Below are 18,726 nucleotides of genomic sequence, written 5' to 3'. Positions count from 1 at the left end.
ACTAGAGCGCATCGGATGTCCCCCAAAGTTCCTCAACATGATTATCCAACTGCACGAAAACCAACAAGGTCGTGTCAGATACAGCAATGAGCTCTCTGAACCCTTCTCCATTAACAATGGCGTGAAGCAAGGCTGTGTTCTGGCACCAATCCTCTTTTCAATCTTCTTCAGCATGATGCTGAACCAAGCCATGAAAGACCCCAACAATGAAGACGCTGTTTACATCCGGTACCGCACGGATGGCAGTCTCTTCAATCTGAGGCGCCTGCAAGCTCACACCAAGACACAAGAGAAACTTGTCCGTGAACTACTCTTTGCAGACGATGCCGCTTTAGTTGCCCATTCAGAGCCAGCTCTTCAGCGCTTGACGTCCTGCTTTGCGGAAACTGCCAAAATGTTTGGCCTGGAAGTCAGCCTGAAGAAAACTGAGGTCCTCCATCAGCCAGCTCCCCACCATGATTACCAGCCCCCCCACATCTCCATCGGGCACACAAAACTCAAAACGGTCAACCAGTTTACCTATCTCGGCTGCACCATTTCATCAGATGCAAGGATCGACAATGAGATAGACAACAGACTCGCCAAGGCAAATAGCACCTTTGGAAGACTACACAAAAGAGTCTGGAAAAACAACCAACTGAAAAACCTCACAAAGATAAGCGTATACAGAGCCGTTGTCATACCCACACTCCTGTTCGGCTCCGAATCATGAGTCCTCTACCGGCACCACCTACGGCTCCTAGAACGCTTCCACCAGCGTTGTCTCCGCTCCATCCTCAACATCCATTGGAGCGCTTACATCCCTAACGTCGAAGTACTCGAGATGGCAGAGGTCGACAGCATCGAGTCCACGCTGCTGAAGATCCAGCTGCGCTGGATGGGTCACGTCTCCAGAATGGAGGACCATCGCCTTCCCAAGATCGTGTTATATGGCGAGCTCTCCATTGGCCACCGTGACAGAGGTGCACCAAAGAAAAGGTACAAGGACTGCCTAAAGAAATCTCTTGGTGCCTGCCACATTGACCACCGCCAGTGGGCTGATATCGCCTCAAACCGTGCATCTTGGCGCCTCACAGTTTGGCGGGCAGCAACCTCCTTTGAAGAAGACCGCAGAGCCTACCTCACTGACAAAAGGCAAAGGAGGAAAAACCCAACACCCAACCCCAACCCACCAATTTTCCCCTGCAACCGCTGCAATCGTGTCTGCCTGTCCCGCATCGGACTTGTCAGCCACAAACGAGCCTGCAGCTGACGTGGACTTTTTACCCCCTCCATAAATCTTCGTCCGCGAAGCCAAGCAAAAGAATGATCAGAGTGAATTATTACAAGTATAGGGATGGGTTAAAGTGCTGACAAGTCCCACTTATCAGCTGTCTAGACTTCAACTCTATATTAAATTGACTAAAATTCAACAGATGGGTTTTGAAGTTTGAAGAATCAGGTCAATATCACTAATTTATTTAATTTTTTATTTTAGGTAACCTTACATGATGTGGGGCAGCAAATCTAATGAGGCATTTCCACGAAACCAAGAACAAGTGCAGCGCCGAGATGCAAGGCGAGGTACTGTGTTGATTTAGATGTAATTGGTTGGATGCAGTGATTACCTATATGCAAATCAGATAATTTACACATTATAACAGAACAAAAGATCCTGTTGATCATGTGACTGATGGATTGAGAGTGAACTCTTGTTCCCTTTCAAATGGACTTGTAAAAGGAACATTATTTTGAAACTGATTAACAGTGGGCAATGAAATCTCCAACCCACTTCCAAGTGATGCTTCCTCTTGGATAAATGGTTTCCTTGAGTATCCTTGCCTGTTCTGAAGTGATTTTTTTTCATGCATGAACCAATGCAATGCATGGTGAGTCAAGAGCTGGCAAGGTTGATTCACATGAGAACTTGATGGACTGGGAAGGGTGGTGATAGTGGCAGAGGCTGGGAGGTTAGGTTATGGAATCTGATAAAGGAAGATGATTCGTGGAACTGGTTAATGGAAGCTAAGTGGACAGATGGGAGTAGTGGGGATATGGAACCCAGTGAGTGATAGGCAGGTAAGGGAGAGGAAAGAAACTGGATAATAGGGCTGGGGGTGGCATTTGGAAAGGAGAATGTGTGAGAATAAACCTGAGTAGATCAGTAAGAGAAAGGAGTAAAGCAGGGGAACCCCCCCTCAAAAAAAAACTTTTTAGACTAGTGACCCCTTCATGAAATCCTTTATCCCTCATTGACCCTCAGGCATGTACAAATAAATAGATAAATAGACAATAATTAAGTAGACGTGCAGTTTCCATGTGCATTAATGAGGGAAACTGCATATCAAGCCCAGTGAGACTGTTGTTCTATATCCCCTACCCCCATGTGAATATCTCTCATGAAATATAGGGACACAAAAAAAACTGTTTACTGTCATTGTGAAAATCATGAAAAATATACAAAATATTGAATATAAATTTGGAATACTGAAAAAAGTGGAAATACAACATGATAAATTAACATGTCACAAGAAATACAAGGAAATACACAGAGGAGAACCTGTTTGCTTCCATTTAGCTCAGAAGTCATAACTATGACATCATTCAACTCTCTTACCAAATGCTCTCCAACACTTCTAGCAAATAGAAAGAAAGAGAGAGACAGAGGAAACTCTGCTGTCTTTGGCATAGGTATAATAATCAATCTATGTTACAATTTTGGAAGCAATTTGGTCCCATAGTGTCGGAGGAGTTTTATGACAGACTATGACGGACAGCCAAACAAACTGAACTTCCCAGATCCCTATACTATACACATGCATTACATTTTAATTTGCCCCCCCCCAAGTTTTTTTTAATTTTTATTTTTCACACTATGAGCCATACTCACCAAAATACACACAAACATTTCTCTCTTGAATATACACAGTGTCATTTTCTCCTCTTTTCTCCCCCCCCCCCCCAGTTTTGATACCAAACCTAACGTCAATAATAATAATAATGAGAGAAAAACTTCATAAATGCTGTAGGTAATATGAAATGCATAAAAAATAAAATTACTATACCTTTTTATTGAATTGGTTGATATCGTTAAAGGGAAGGGTGTATTTGATGAGCATCAGCAAGGAAATTGATTTTTGGTTGGAGATTGGTGAGTTTAATTGTAAGTCACCATACTCTTCCAAGTTCAGTCTGTTCCTCTGCTTTGTTATAACCACATTTGTGTGGCTAAAATCAGCTTCAACCATGTGCAAATTTGGGAATGCTAGTAAAAATACTTCAGCCACTGAACTAAGCTTGGGGTATTTAGTATAGTATTTGCATTGTTCCAGTAGTCACTGAGGCTTTTATTTTTGTACAATGATTTAGCTTCGATTGACACATATCAACAAATTAATCTTCTAAGTGAGATTCAAAGTCTGCATTTTCCATTTCCAAATCAAACCGTGTAACAATCCAGGCAGGTACATGAATTTTCTCCAGGTCCTCGAAATGTACTTTAGTCTTCCCTTAATTTTTCAATGTACTTTATGTATTATCTCCAGATCGCAGCCTGAAATTTTTTCATCTTCTTCTAATTGTCATCATCATGGTCCATCCCTTCGCGAGTGAAGATGAACACTGTGCCTTGTAGCTCACAGAACTTTTTGTAGTTGTTGGCACATTGTGATGTCTCCCAGTCAGTGGAAGACTGGAGATTGCGCTTAAGTCTTTGTAGTGAAGACATGGGCGGCCAACAGGGCGGGGAACATCTGGTAGCTCACCTTAGAGGACATCTTTGGGCAATCGGCCGTCCTCCATACGGGTAATGTGACCAGCCCACCACAGCAGGTGGCGAGCTTGGATGATTGAGTAGAGGGCCGTACTTCCAGGGCTTGGATGTTTGTGACTCTGTTGCGCCATGAGTAGCCTAAGATGGATCTGAGGCAGTGGAAATGGAATGCGTTAAGGCGGTGTTCTTGATTTCTGTATGTGACCCAGGATTCACAGCCATAGAGAAGAGTACTCAGCATGCAGGCCTCGAAAACTCTGATCTTCAAGTAATTGCCACAAGTTAAGGGTTATGGGGATAAAGCTGGAAAGGGGTACTGATGGTAGTGATCAGCCATGATGTGTAAAATGGCGGTGCTGACTCCGTGGGCCGAAGGGCCTACTCTATTGTCTATTGTCAATGAAGATTTTAAATAGGCATATTTTGACTTGGAAACCTATTGGGTTTGTTCAAGCTTGAATAATTGTAACATTTTTACCTTGCAGGCATTTCTGTACTTCATTAAATTTTGAATATAGGTCTGCCAAAAGAACAGATGGTGCTTTTTCAACTCGTCACATAGTGTGATGGGTCCACATCCATAAGCCCACAGTAAAGTCATACAAGTCAACAATGTTTACAAGCTCTCACCTCAGTGTGCAAAAGTAATTGATTCAGAGTTTCATCATTTCTTTCCACATATCATTGCAAACAGTTGCGAATTGAGAGGATATGCTTTAATTTTATTGACTGACCTGATACACACTTGAAAGACATCATGCAGTTCACCATTGAGTTTCTTGGCTACAAGATGGTGTCTGTGAAATACACTGAACAGTACATACATTAGGAACCTTTACCTTGAGTAAAGTGGCAACAGTCAACCATTGCTGGTGCACTGTCAGTAGCCACTGCAGTAATATCCCAATGAAACATTGTTTGGAGGATTATTTGAAGAAACACATTGAAATATTGTCTCACCTTTCACATCACCTTTAAGGTATTTGGCAAATAAAAAACTCATCAACAATGCACTCTAGGCTTGGACTGTAATACCTCACATAGGCTATGAGAATATTTGAACAGCCGAAAGTTGCTTCATTGAGTTGGATGGAAACTTGCAATGATGGAGTTCAGATGCCAAGGTTTTCACCACATCGTCAGCCATCTCATCAGTGCACCATTGCACTGTATTTGCACTTAAAGGCATACATTTTAGAACAGGTTGAGAGTATTTCTTCGTAATGTTTGCAATCATATCTTTAATTGCTGATATTACAAACTCCTCACCAATGGTATACGATTTTCATTTATTTGCTATATTAAAGGAGATGCTGTATGATGCCTTCAGTCCTCCTCCATTATCAGGACTAGCAGGTGCTTTAAAAAATGTCTTTAAATTGAGTCCCATATCCTCCTGGAGTCTTTTTTGATGGCAATAATTATGGCAATTGCTTAAAAAGGATAAAAGCCCACTAAAGCCATCCTCTTACAGACCAATCTCACTTTTGAATACAGATTATAAAGCTTTGGTAAATAGATTGGCTTGGTATCTGCCAAAATTAGTAAACCCAGATCAATTGGGGTTTATGCAGAAAAGACAATAGGCAGATAATACAAGGAGGCAACTTAATATAATACACCTGGCACAGTCAAGAGCAGATCCATGTACAGCCATGTCACTTGATGCTGAGAAAGCCTTTAATAGACTCGAGTGGGATTTTTTGGTGAAAGTGCTGGAAAAATTTGGATTTTGACATTAATTCATAAATTGGGTTAAAGCATTGTCCTACAAACCCAAGGCCCAAGTTGTCACTAATGGGCAGTTATCTTCAGCTTTCCCACTGACCAGATCTAGTAGACAGGGTTATCCACTATCCCTTGCATTATTCATATTGGCGATTGAACCATTAGTGGAAGCCATTCACTGGGATCCAGGCATCAAAGGGTTTAGAGTGGGCCAGAAAGAACACAAAATTAATTTGTTTGCAGATAATGTTTTGATATATTTGACAGAACCAACAAGGTCATTGTGCAGGTTGCGGACTATACTGGAGGTCTATGGCAAAATCTCAGGTTATAAATTAATTATGATGAGTGAAATAATGCCGCTAACAAAAGGGGAGTACAAGAAATACCAACAGGAGAGTAAGGTTAAGTGGCTACAAAAGGGGTTGAAATATTTAGGAATGTGGATAGATAAGAATTTACAAAATATATATAAATTGAATTATATCCTCCTACTTGGAAACATTGAGGAGGACTTACGCAGGTGGATGCATTTTCCTATCACGTTGATGGGTAGGGTTAACTGCATTAAAATTTAAGTGATGCCAAGGCTACAATACCACTTTCAATCTTTGCCCATACCACTGCCCCAGAGATTTTTCAAAATGCTTGGCAGATGTGTCAGACATTTCTTGTTGAAGAATAAAATAATTAGAGTCTTCATAGACAAATTTACTTGGGACTATAGCCTGGGAGCAATGAGACTCTCAGATTTTAAAAAATATATTATTGGGCAGCTCAGGCAAGGTTTATGACTCGTTCTTTGAGGGGGATGGTTTACCCTCCTGGGCACAAATTGGTCTACACGTTGTAGGGGAGGAGATAGCAGGAGAAATTATTTACAAATGGGATACCAAGTTAACACAAAAACAGACAACCTGATACTAAAGCATTTAATCCGAGCATGGCAAAAAATAAACCAGATCACTGGGTTAAAAGCCCCTAACCCAGAACAAATGAATCCCTATGATTATAGGTAACAAGATCCTGGACACCTAGTGCCAGAAAGGAATCTGGTGTATTAAGGACTGTTATGAGAAGGGGCAGCTCATGTCATTTGAGCAATTAAAAAACACATTCGACTTGTCAAACAAGACCACCTTCTGCTATTTTCAATTAAGATCTTTTTTGAGGGACAAATTGGGTCCGTCTATGGCCCTGGCACTGTGTAGTGACGTGGAGGCTCTAATTCGAAGGTTGGTGGGGGTGGGGGGGGGGTCACACGTAAATTCATTTTGGCTATGTATCTCCTGTTTCAAAATGAGAGCCCAAAGCCAGGTCTCTGTAAAGATGGGAGTCAGATTTGGGATGAACAATTCCTGAGCAATGCTGGTCTGACCTTTACAGGGAGAGCATGAAGGCGGTTATTAGCACCAGAAATAGGCTGGTGCAATTCAACCTTTTGCACCAGCTATACATCGTGCCACAAACATTGCGTAAGGTCAAACTAGAAATCTCAGATTTTGTGTTTTAGATGTGGCATTCTACATGGCTATGCCCAAGGTGAGACCCTTCTGGGTAGAATTAGGGGATATTTTGAAAAAAATCATGGGTGGAGTATCCACAGGACCCACCCTTGTTCCAGCTAGGGGATATTATGGACGTGAGTCCAAGATTGTCTAAATATCAAATTCAATTTGTGAAGGTAGCTTTGGCAGTGACCAGGAAATGCATAACAGTTACCTAGAAGTCTGACTCTCAGCTAAGCACAGCAAGATGGAACATGGAAATGCAGAGCTGTGTTCCCCTGGAGAAAATTACTTATAACTTAAGGAGATGTGACACATTCTTTGGGGTGTGGCAGCCATACCTGCTACATGTTGAAACACAGGTGTGATTAGTCTTCCTCAATAGAAATGAGAGGATCTCACAAGTCCTAAAATACTGAGAACGAGAAGACAATTTGGAAATCCTGCCATCTCCCCCTCCTTTTTTTCCTTCCCTCATGTATTTGCATTATTATTTTTAATAATTGATTTTTATGCTTTTACCTGGGTTGCGTGGGAGGGAGGATGAAGGATGGGGGGGGGGGGTGGAAAGGGGGAAAGGGAAAAAGAGGGAGGATTCTTCCCCTATAACACTTGGATAATACAAGTCTGTAAAACTATAAATAAAATTTTCAAAAAGAAGTCTTTAAATTTGGTGGATTTCTGGATTTTTTTTTCTTTCAGAAGCCTTTATATAAAAAAAAATCAAGATCTTTGTTTCTCTTTTCAGAGTGAATCCTTTTGAAGTGGATTTTTAATTTTTGCAGGTTTAATGGCATCATTACTGAAAGTATTTTCACATTACAGGCATATGTACAGTTATTGACACCACTGTTAATTGACACCACTCCGATAGATATAGGTGTTGAGTATTTACTTGCTGTCTCTGGACTAGTTGGCTCCATTGTACAGGGACTGATGCGGCCGGGATACTCAGCCTAGCATTGCCACAACCCATATTTTCGTTATGTATTTGAAAATAAAACTAAGGCTAAACTAAAATGTTACAAGACTACAATGCTCATGATGAATAACAGTACATTTGGGGGAAAAAATAACATTTCAATTCATCCATGTGGAAACTGTCTTGTGATTCCAACTAATAATAAATTATAACTATATTATTGTTTCAGTAAACAGAATACCCTGTATAAAATATATTGACATGAAAAATTGATTGTATCAGCAAGTTGTATTTTATGTGTGAATTTCAGTTTTCGACCCCAAAAGTTCACTCGCCTTCTTTCTCTTTTCTCTCTCCTCCCTCTTTTCAAAGAATCGTGCAAATCCAATAGACAGAATTTTACATTCTCTTTCCACATAATATGATTGACAGAGTCCTTATTTCCCCCTCCTTACATCCTCCCCTCCCATCCCTTAAATTATACAAATAACAAAATATAAAAATATGAAAATACAGACATGCAAAAACCACCTAAATACCAACAAAGATGATGATCCTCCTCAAAGCTAGAGAACCTCTGATATTAAATAAAAAACATGTAGGGCAAAAACACGTCATCTGTGCCACATTCCTCATTTCATACACTTAATCCTTTACCTGCTGGGATGGATTGTTTCTTTTTTCTTATTCGGGAGGGGGAGGGGTGTGTGAATTATATCTATGTACCTATGTGCCTCAGATATGGTTGCCACACTTCACAAATGTGCCATATTTCTTCCATAAATTGTAGGTGATTTTTATCCAGGGGAATGCAACACTATTTCCATTTTCCATCGCGCAATATTTAGCTGGAAGTTGGACTTTCACATAACCGCTATATACTTTCTGCTACTGAGAAGGTGACTATCACAAACAGAATTTGGTGTTTGGACAGTCTAAACTGTATTTCTCCTATGTCCCCTCGAAGGTACACTCCGGATCCTGGAGAAAATCCACCTTTTTTTTTGAGTGTCCCCGAGGTCTTCCCAGAAGGATCTTGCCCTTGACAACAGCCAGGTGGCGTGGCCAATGGTTCCTACCGCCACACCGCACCTAAAGAACATTTCTGAAATTTCTGGCTTTAACTTGTGTAATTTTATTAGTGTGAGGTATAACTAATGCAAGAAATTATATTGTCTCAGCATGTGTCTGGCATCAAACATAAATCTTCCCACCATTGTTCATCAATTGTTATGCCCAAGTCTGACACCCATCTTTCCCTTGAGTGTGAGGTATAACTAATGCAAGAAATTATATTGTCCCAGCATGTGTCTGACATCAAACACAAATCTTCCCACCATTGTTCATCAATTGTTATGCCCAAGTCTGACACCCATCTTTCCCTTGAGTGTGAGGTATAACTAATGCAAGAAATTATATTGTCCCAGCATGTGTCTGACATCAAACACAAATCTTCCCACCATTGTTCATCAATTGTTATGCCTAAGTCTGACACCCATCTTTCCCTTGAGTGTGAGGTATAACTAATGCAAGAAATTATATTGTCTCAGCATGTGTCTGGCATCAAACACAAATCTTCCCACCATTGTTCATCAATTGTTATGCCTAAGTCTGACACCCATCTTTCCCTTAACTGATGTAAACCTGAATTTGGGCTTTCATTTTGGATTATGGAATGCATCCTAGAAATAAACTTGCACACATTCCCCTTTCAAATTAGAATCTCCATGTCATTACAGGGTCATTGCTGGTCCCAGTTTATCCCATAGTAAAGATTTTAATTGTAGAAAGCGGATGAATATTCTATTCGATAACTCATATTTAGTCCTCAATTGCTCAAATGACATGAGCTGCCCTTGATTGTAACAATCCTTGACACAGCTGATTCCCTTCCAGCACCAGGTGTCCAGAATCTTGGAGTTATAGGTATTAAATTGTTCTGGGTCAAGGCATTTTAGGAGATAATCCCACCTTCAATCCAATACATCAGTTTATTCTTTGCCACATCTAACATGTATGTTTTATTTTAGGGTTATCTGTTTTTTTCTTTAAAAAAAACAACTAATTTGGCATCCCATTTGTATATAAATTCTCTTGCTATCTTTTCTCCTACCACAAGTAACCTGATTTGTGCTGAAGAAGGGAGACCCCCCCCTCAAAAAAATAAGCAACAAAACTCGCTTGGGACGCCCAGTAGTATTTTTTTTTAATCTGTCCGTTTTAAGCCCCCCAATGTCAACTTTTCCATGGAGACTCTAAACATCTTACCATTCCACAAAAAGTTTCTGACACATCCAATGAGCATTTTAAAGTAGTGGGGCAACAAAATGGGCAGTGTTTGAAAAAGATATTATAGTGTTGGCATCACCTTCATTTTTACACAATTAACTCTTCCCATCAATGTTATGGGCAGAGTTTTCCATCTGGCCAAGTCCTCATTCTTCTGGAACAAAGGGAGACAATTTATATTGCGTAGGTCTTTATCCACTCTTATCCCTAGGTATTTAATGCCTTCCTGCAGCCTGGTGAACTGGCTTTCCCATTTCTCTATATCTGAATTGGCTAATTTTGCTGTTGATCATCCATTTGTAATCTTCAGTTTTTCTATCTAGTAGAAGTGTTGCATGGTTGTTACTGAAATCTCCATTTCAGTTTTTACATGTTTCTTTGTCAGGGTTTTCTTCTTTAACTTCCCTGATTGTGTACCAAAAGGGTTTATTAATTACTTAGCACCATGACAACTCTGGCCTTGCCTTATCAGCAGCACCCCTTTTTATCTGTCCCTTTTCCTCTCCAAGTTGAAGCACATTTTCTTTCCCCCATCTGATAAAGGGGCCTCAACTTGAAATGTTAATTATTTCTCTTTCATCAGATGCTGCATAATCTGCTGAATGTTTCTTGTAATTTCTGTATTTGTTTGAGCTCGGCATCTTTTTTTTAAACTTGGGTCTGAATTCTGGATAAAATGACATGCCATCTTGGTAGATTTGGCAAAGACAACTGTGGATCTCCTGACTTGCTAGGAAATGCCCTCAACATCTAATTGTGGCAAACCCTGCTATGCCTATAACAACTATTAAATGCTGACGAATGAAACTCCAGGTAGAAGCTCCTTTAGTATTGGCAGTTATGCCTATACAATTTGTACTACTGCATCTTCTAAGTTAGAATGGGCAATGATGGGGAAAGTTTAGACTTGATGTACATAATGTTAGAATTTGAGAAATTTTGAAGATGTAGTAATATAATTGTTTATTTTAGATATGGCCTCAGCATGGGATGCAGTCAACCAGACTAAAGCTGCTGTAAGTATCTAGTTTCTACTTGTTATAATTTGGAGTGTTTTCAAACCTGGCAAAAAACGAGTTGCTGGAGAAGTCAAAGGATGGTCATCTTTTCTGGTTGAGAACCTGCAGCAAGGCTGAGATTGTGAAGGGGAGATGGGCAGTATAAATGAGTGGGACGTGTGAGGCGGGAGCTGAGAAGTGATAGATCGATCCAGGTGAGGAGGGGTGTTGGAAAGATAGAACCAAGGTTCTATTTATCATCTAATAAAATATAAATATAATATTGTATTCTCCATTTGCATTGCCTGGCGCCCCTTACAGTTAGAGAAAGAGAAGCAAAAAATTTTTTTTTTCTTCCCCACCCACCTGAGTCACTGAGTATTCATGGATTCACCTTCAGTGTTCCCGTGGCCTCAGCAGCTGTACAGACTTCAGTTCAAATCATCTGCAACCCAAGCCCAGATCCAAACCTCTATGATGAGGAAGCCTTCAGTGCCTAGGGCCCTTCAGGAGCCCTCCTTGCCCTCAGTGTCCTCTTGAATCCTGGTTCCATCCTTGGGGTCGTCTCCTCTGCTTCTCCTTCTAAACCCGGGGCAGGGGGTGATTTCCCTGTTTATGGGTGCCTTGTGCCAGTTCGCTGCTCCCCCGGAGGCTGCAGCCCCTCGAGGCCTTGGCTGGACATGGGTGCTGCCATCTTGGACCCAGATCCTGAGGTGGCAGAATTTTAAATAAAACCATCGGCTTCTTTAACAGACATTTTAAAGCTTGTAAGGAGCTGTCAGTATTAGATGGTAGGATCCCACGGGAGAGTGTTGTGTCTCCAACCCACTCCACCCGGGTTCATACCAACAGCTGTTACAACAGCTCTGGCAGTACTGCCACGCTTTTTTGGTGGCGAGGGAGCAGAAGGATGGAGATGGTGACTGAGGTTAGGCAATGATGTGCACTGCAAAGGGCCAGAGATTATGAAATCCAATAAGAAGTCAAGACATGTTTATTGTTATCTGATTGTACAAGTGCAACCCAACAAAACAGCGTTTTCTAGTCCTCAGTGCAAAACATTCCAGACATACAACCAGACATAACTCTCCTGTAGACAAACAATACATATGTAAGACAAGTATTTCTTTATACAAATAAATAAATTTTGCTTCATGAGTATCAGTCTTGAATGGTTAGTGTGAGCAGTTCCTCTAGTTGTTCATCATTCTATCTGCCCGTGGGAAGAAGAAAGGAAGGTAATAAGTGGAACCAAATAAGGGAGGGATGATGGGCAGATGGGAACAGTAGGGGGAGGGGAATGGGAACTCAGTAGATTGTGTGGGTGTGATAGACAGATGGGACCAAGTGGAGGAAGTACCGATGGGACCAAGTGGAGGAAGATTAAAATGAAGGTATAAATTTTGCCATGTAAAAGTCGTGGCGGAGGGAAGGAAATAAATAGCAATAGCGGGCAATTTTTAAACCGGGTGGAAAAGCTGTTAGCACTGTAGCACACAATTTATAAAGCCTGTGGGAAAAAGCAATGGTGGACCTAACTTCCCAGAGTGCCGTGCTGCAGAGAAACCCCTCCACGAATGTTCTGTGCATGCAGCCGTGCATATAGCCCTTTCTCTGCTGCATGGCTTTCTGGGAGGGCAGGACTACTATTGCTTTCTCACCCCCCTCCCTGCACACCCCCCCCCCCAGTATTTATAAATTGAATGCAATAGTGCTACCAACTTTCCCACATTGTGTAAATTGAGTGCTATACACTACCAACTTTCCCACCTTGTTTAAAAATTGTCTGCTATTGCAATTTATTACTTGCATTTTCCCATGGTCCCTTATAAAGGTTTATATAGGTCAGCACAACAACAGGGGCTGAAGGGCTCATACTGTGCTACTTAAAGCTTAAATGTTATAATTGTGTAATTAATTTTGTTCAAATATAAGATCATTATACATTGATCAGGATTTAGGGCAGGTCCAACATCACTCAGTGCATCATGATGTCACTGGTAGAGGATAAAACAGTCCTAACCCCCGGGGATGGCTCCTTACAAGTGTGAGAATGTTCAATGTCCCTGTTAGGAGTGGTCAAGTGTGAAAAGCCAAACCCCCCATTCTTAACCCAGAACACTGAATGGCCAATTTAGTGGGTTGCAATGGTGAAAGGGGCTAGTGACTTTTTTATTTAAAAAAAAGGAAAATATGTTTTGGGGTATTAATAGACATTAAATATTAGGTGAAATCTGCTTTCTTTATGTGCTGGGTTATCACAATTTCACTGTATTAGAATGTGCTTCATTGGGTTTTCAAAGTGTTTTTGCCCAAGGCAAAAGTTATACCATTACGTGAAATGTTTGGTTTACTAAAATTATTGCACTCAATTATGATACCATTACATTCTGGGGCTGGGCAGTTTTGTTAAATCGAGTTTAGTGCATACAGTGACTTTGAAAGAAAGTTTGGAGAAACTCAGCTGGTCACACAGTGTTCATAGAAAGCAAAGTTTTACAACTAACTTTTCTGGCTGGAGCCCTTCGTCAAGGTAAGAGCAAAAAGCAGGTAGACCTGAATAAAAAGATGTTGGGGTGGGGGAGGAAGGGAAGTGGGATAAGCACAGGCCACAGGTGGATATGGGTGGGGAGGGCAGGAGGAAAAAGATGAGATTATAGGGGGAGAGGATAGCTCTCTGTATGGGAAGGGGTGGGGAGCTGGAGAAAAGGAGATAAGGACAGAAAGAGACAGGCAAGAGGTTTAACAGAAACTGGAGAAGTCTATGTTAATGCCATCTGGTTGGAGAGTGCCCAGACAGAATATTAGGTGGTGTTTCTCCAATTTGCAGGTGGCCACAGTTTGACAGTGCATGAGGCCATGGGTAGACATGTGGGTGTGGGAATGGGGTATGGAAATTGAAACAAAGTTGTGTTTCAGTAAGAAAACCTTTTGTTGTTAGATGATATTACTAACTAGAGAACTTGAATTAAGGGTGAAAGTGGAAAAGTTAAGGGAAACATTAGAGGGAATTTCTTCACACAGCAAGTGGTGTGAGTGTGGAATGAGCTGCCAGTTGAAGTGGTGAAAGGAGGCTCAATTTTAACATTTTAAGAAAAAATTGTTCAAATACATGGATGGAAGGGGCATAGAGGGCTGGGGACTGGGTGCAGGTCAGTGGGACTAGGAAGAAAAATGGATTGATGCAGAAAAATAGTTTGTCACAGATTAGAAGGACTGAATGTCCTGTTTCTGTGTGTAATGTTTTAGGTGTCAGGAATGACTTGACTGTATCATTATTGTCATGTTTGTAGCTGATCTATTTTGCCATCTTTATTTTCAATGCATTTTCCTTTTGTCTCTTCTATTTGCATTGTTAGTATCTTTTATGCATTAGCAATGTATGTTTTTAAATTCAATTTAAAAAAAAACTTATTGAGGCTCATCACTTTCAAGATTGTGAGCCAGACCTCACTTCAAGAATCTGGATGTTCTAAGATTTAATTCTTGACCTAATTTTAATGCATCTCGTGCTATTATTCAGCAAGTAAAACCTCTTGGCTGCCATGTGCACTGAGAGCACATGTGCTTTTTTGTAAAAAAAATAGTTGCTATGTTGACTTGGATTGACATCGGTTAGCTTTTCATCCTGTAAAGATGCACCGCAACCATCCTGGATGGACATATGGGCACTGAAATATCTGTACCCACAATTGATTCTATATATTCCAAATGGGTATCAAACCTGTCTTAACATAGAACAAATACAACACTGTACAGGCCCTTGATGTTGTGGCGGCCCACATTTTCTTTACTTTAAAAAAAGGTACTAAATCCTCCATACCCCGTAACCCTCTATTTTCCTTTCATGTGTCTAAGAGTCTCTTAAATGCCCCCAGTGTTTCAGCCTCCACCACTATCCTCAGCAAAGCATTCCAGGCACTCACAACTCTGTTTATATGCACCCTCTCCATAGCTTCCACATCCTGCCTATAATGAGGTGACCAGAACTGAATACAATGCTCTATGTGGTCTCACCAGAGATTTGTAGATTTGCAACATGACCCCTACTTCTGAATTCACTCCCCCTATTAATGAAGCCCACCATCCCATCAATCTTTTTAACTATCTTATCAACCTGTGCAGAGACCTTGAAGGATATATGGATTTGAACCTCAAGGTCTCTGTTCATCCACACTCTTAAGTAACTGACTATTAACCCTATACTCCACCTTCTGGTTTGTCCTTCCAAAATGCATCACCTCACACTTAACCAGATTGAAATCCATCTGCTGCTTTTCTGCCCAACTCTGCATCCTGTCTATATTATATAACCTTCGACAACCTTCAGTTCCATCCGCAACTCCTCCAACCTTTGTTGTCAACCGCAAACATACTGACCCATCCTTCCATCTCTTCATCCAGGTCATTTATAAAAATCACAAAGAGCAGGAGTCCCAAAACAGATCCTTGTGGGACTCCACTAGTCACTGACCTCCAGGCAGAATACTCTCCTACTACTACTCTTTGCTTTCTTCCTACAAGCCAATATTTTATCCACACAGCAAAGGTTCCACTGACTTTCTGGTTGAGTCTCTCGTGGGGGGCCTTGTGAAATGCCTTGCTAAAATCTACTGGCCTATCCTCATCAATTTATTTTGTTACCACCTCAAAACTTTATTAGACTCGTGAGGCACAACCTTTCCTTCACAAAGCCATACTGACTATCCTTGAGTAGACTACTTTTCTAAATGCTCATAGATCCTCTCCTTAAGAATCCTCTCCATTAGTTTACACACCACTGACATAAGACTCAGTGGTCTATAACTTCCAAGATTCCCCCTATTACCTTTTTTAAACAAGGAGACTACATTTGCCATTCTCCAATCCTTCGCCTCCTCTCCTGCAGCCAAAGAGAATGCAAAGATCATGGCTACTGCCTCAGCCACCTCTTCTCTCAATTCCAACAGCAGCCTATGGAATATCACATCCAGCCCTGGGGCCTTATTAATCTTGATGTCTTTGAGACACTTCCACTTCTTTAATCTCCACATTGTCCAGCATACAGGCCTGTTCAATTTTGACCTCACCATGGACAAGGTTCTTTTCTCTTGTAAATACTGACGCAAAGTATTTATTTAGGACTTCTTCTGCCTCCAGACACATGTTGCCTCCTTTAGCAGCCCCACCTTCATTCTCATCATCCTTCAGTTCTTCACATATGCATAATAATTCTATATGCCAAGGCATTCTCATGCCCCCTTTGACCTCTCCTGTCCTTTCTTAAGCTCCTCCCTAGCTACCATATACTTCTCATGAGCCTTTCCTGTTTCCTCTCTCTAATGCATGCTTCCTTCTTCCTCTTGACTAATTATCTGACTTGTTTCATCAGCCACAGTTCCCTCTTCCAACCATCTTTTCCTTGTCCCAATGGGATAAACCTATCTTGAATCCTCTGCAAGTGGTCCCTAAACTTCCTCCACATTACTTCGCTGCTTTCACCCTTAAACATCTGTTTCCAATTTACTCTTGCTACTTCCTGCCTCATCCCTTCATAATTAGCCCTTCCCCAGTTAAGCAATTTCCCATTTTTACTGTTTTTATCCCTTTGCATAATATGTTGAAGTGCAGGGAGTTGTGGTCTCTCTCACCAAAATGCTTCCCCTCTGAGAGGTCTGCCACCTGACCAGGTTTATTCCCCAGAACCAGATCCAGTTTGCCCTCTCCTTTTGTCCATATACTGTGTCAGTAATTTTTCTTGAACACACCTGACAAACTCAGGCCCATCTATCCATCTTACAGTCTGTAGGTGCCCGTCAATACTAGGGAAGTTGAAATCACCCATAACTATAACTGTATTTCCTGCACCATTCCAAAATCTTCCTGCTGATCTGCTCCTCAGTGTCCCAAGGGCTCTTTGGGGGCATATAGACTACTCCCAGCACATTGATAGCTCCCTTCCTGTTTCTGACTTCTACCCACACTGACTCAATGGTCACTCCTTCTGCAGCATCCTCTATTTCTATAGTCATGCTACTATCCCTGACCACTAATGCTTCTCATTCCCCCACCCCATCTACCTCCCATCCTATTCTTTTTAAAACCTAAACCCCAGTACCTGCATCACCCAATCTTGCCCTTCCTCCAGCCAAGTTTCAGGAACAGCCACAACATCATAGTTCTATGTACTGATCCATGCTCTAAGTTCATCCTTTTTATTCTTAATAGTCCTAGGTTGAAATAGACACATTTCAATCCTTCTAACTGGCTGCCTTATGTTTTGTCCCCTCCCTGTCCTTCCTCACCAACTCAGAGCGCATACCACCATGCTTATATCCTTTGACCCTTATCTCTGCACTCACATTCTGATTCTCACCTCCCCCCCCACCCCACACACACAACCTTTCCAAACTAGTTTAAACCCTCCCTAACAGCTCTAGCAAACCTGCTTGCCAGGATATTATTCCCTCTCCCGTTCATGTGTAGCCTGTCCTTCCACTGAAGAGATCTCAATTATCCAGAAATATGAACCCTTGCCCCTTGCACCAACTCTTCATCCATGCCTTCATCTGCCACAACTTCCTGTTCCTACCCTCTCTCTGCGTAGCACATGAAGCAATCCTGAGATTACCATCCTTGAGTTCCTGCTTTTTAACTTCTGAACTCCCTATATTCCCTTCTTCAGCACCTCATCCCTACTCCTATCTATGTCTTCCATGTTGAGATTCCTCCTATTTCACTTCATTTTTTTTGCTCATTAGGAGCATGTGAACGTTTACTAAATGGTTAATGGAAATGCTTTCTTTGCATTACTTTTCCAGTGAAATAGAACCAATTTTAAATGCTGGAATCTTGGGCCTACATGGACTAGGGTTGGGCAGTAACTGTGCAAAGAGAGTCAGCATTTTGGGTTGGGACCTTTTTTAAGATGATTTTTTACTTCACTGAATTGCCCAAACCTGAAATCTTAACTACCTATTTCTCTTCAAGGATACTCCCCAATCTGCAAATTCCTTCCAGTTTCTCTCTTTTACCTTTCTAGTGACTATTATAAATTTACAACTTAGAATTTGCTGATATCTTTGTCTTGCTGCATCATTGTTTGGCAAAAGAAATGCCACTTAAAACCCACCAGAGCAAGATAATGGCAGAGGTGAAGTCACAGAATGCTCCTCAGGAAAATGACAGGCCGTTTTGTGTCCAGCATACATGGCAAAGCTTATGAACGTGCCATCTTTTCTGTTTCCTATGGGAGTGTGCATAAAAGAAACTCCTGCATTAATTCTCTGCACATTATTGTAGGACGTCTCTGACCAATTATTTTTCATGACTCCCAGTTCTGAGCCACAACATTATGCTCTCTTTGCCTTTCTGCCAGTCCCTCGACTAATTACTTTAAATCTCTGATTTTTGACCTCTCTGTTAAGGAAAGAGATCTTGCTTGATACTTTCATAATTTTATACACCAGTTAAAACTCACTTTGGCTGCCCTTGTTCAAAGAAAGCAATCCTGTTATATACTGTTTAATACTCAAAAGTGCTGGAAAAACT

At 41.2% G+C, this 18,726-nt stretch overlaps 1 protein-coding gene across 5 annotated transcripts in view; it reads left to right on the top strand.

Moving 5' to 3' along the window:
- Positions 1-18,726, top strand: part of cep350 (centrosomal protein 350) — a 237,025-nt gene that overhangs the window by 54,943 nt on the left and 163,356 nt on the right. For all 5 annotated transcript variants that reach the window (XM_069937585.1, XM_069937584.1, XM_069937586.1 and 2 more), the window contains exons 2-3: positions 1,478-1,563; positions 11,171-11,214. In XM_069937585.1, coding sequence (XP_069793686.1) covers positions 1,488-1,563; positions 11,171-11,214 — 120 coding nt within the window. In that variant the 5' untranslated portion in view covers positions 1,478-1,487. The remainder of the gene's footprint in view (positions 1-1,477; positions 1,564-11,170; positions 11,215-18,726) is intronic.

This window comes from Narcine bancroftii, chromosome 5 (assembly GCF_036971445.1).
Source record: "Narcine bancroftii isolate sNarBan1 chromosome 5, sNarBan1.hap1, whole genome shotgun sequence".
NCBI lineage: Eukaryota > Metazoa > Chordata > Chondrichthyes > Torpediniformes > Narcinidae > Narcine > Narcine bancroftii.
The sequence above is the reverse complement of the archived record's forward strand: the minus strand, read 5'-3'. Positions and strand labels throughout refer to the sequence as shown.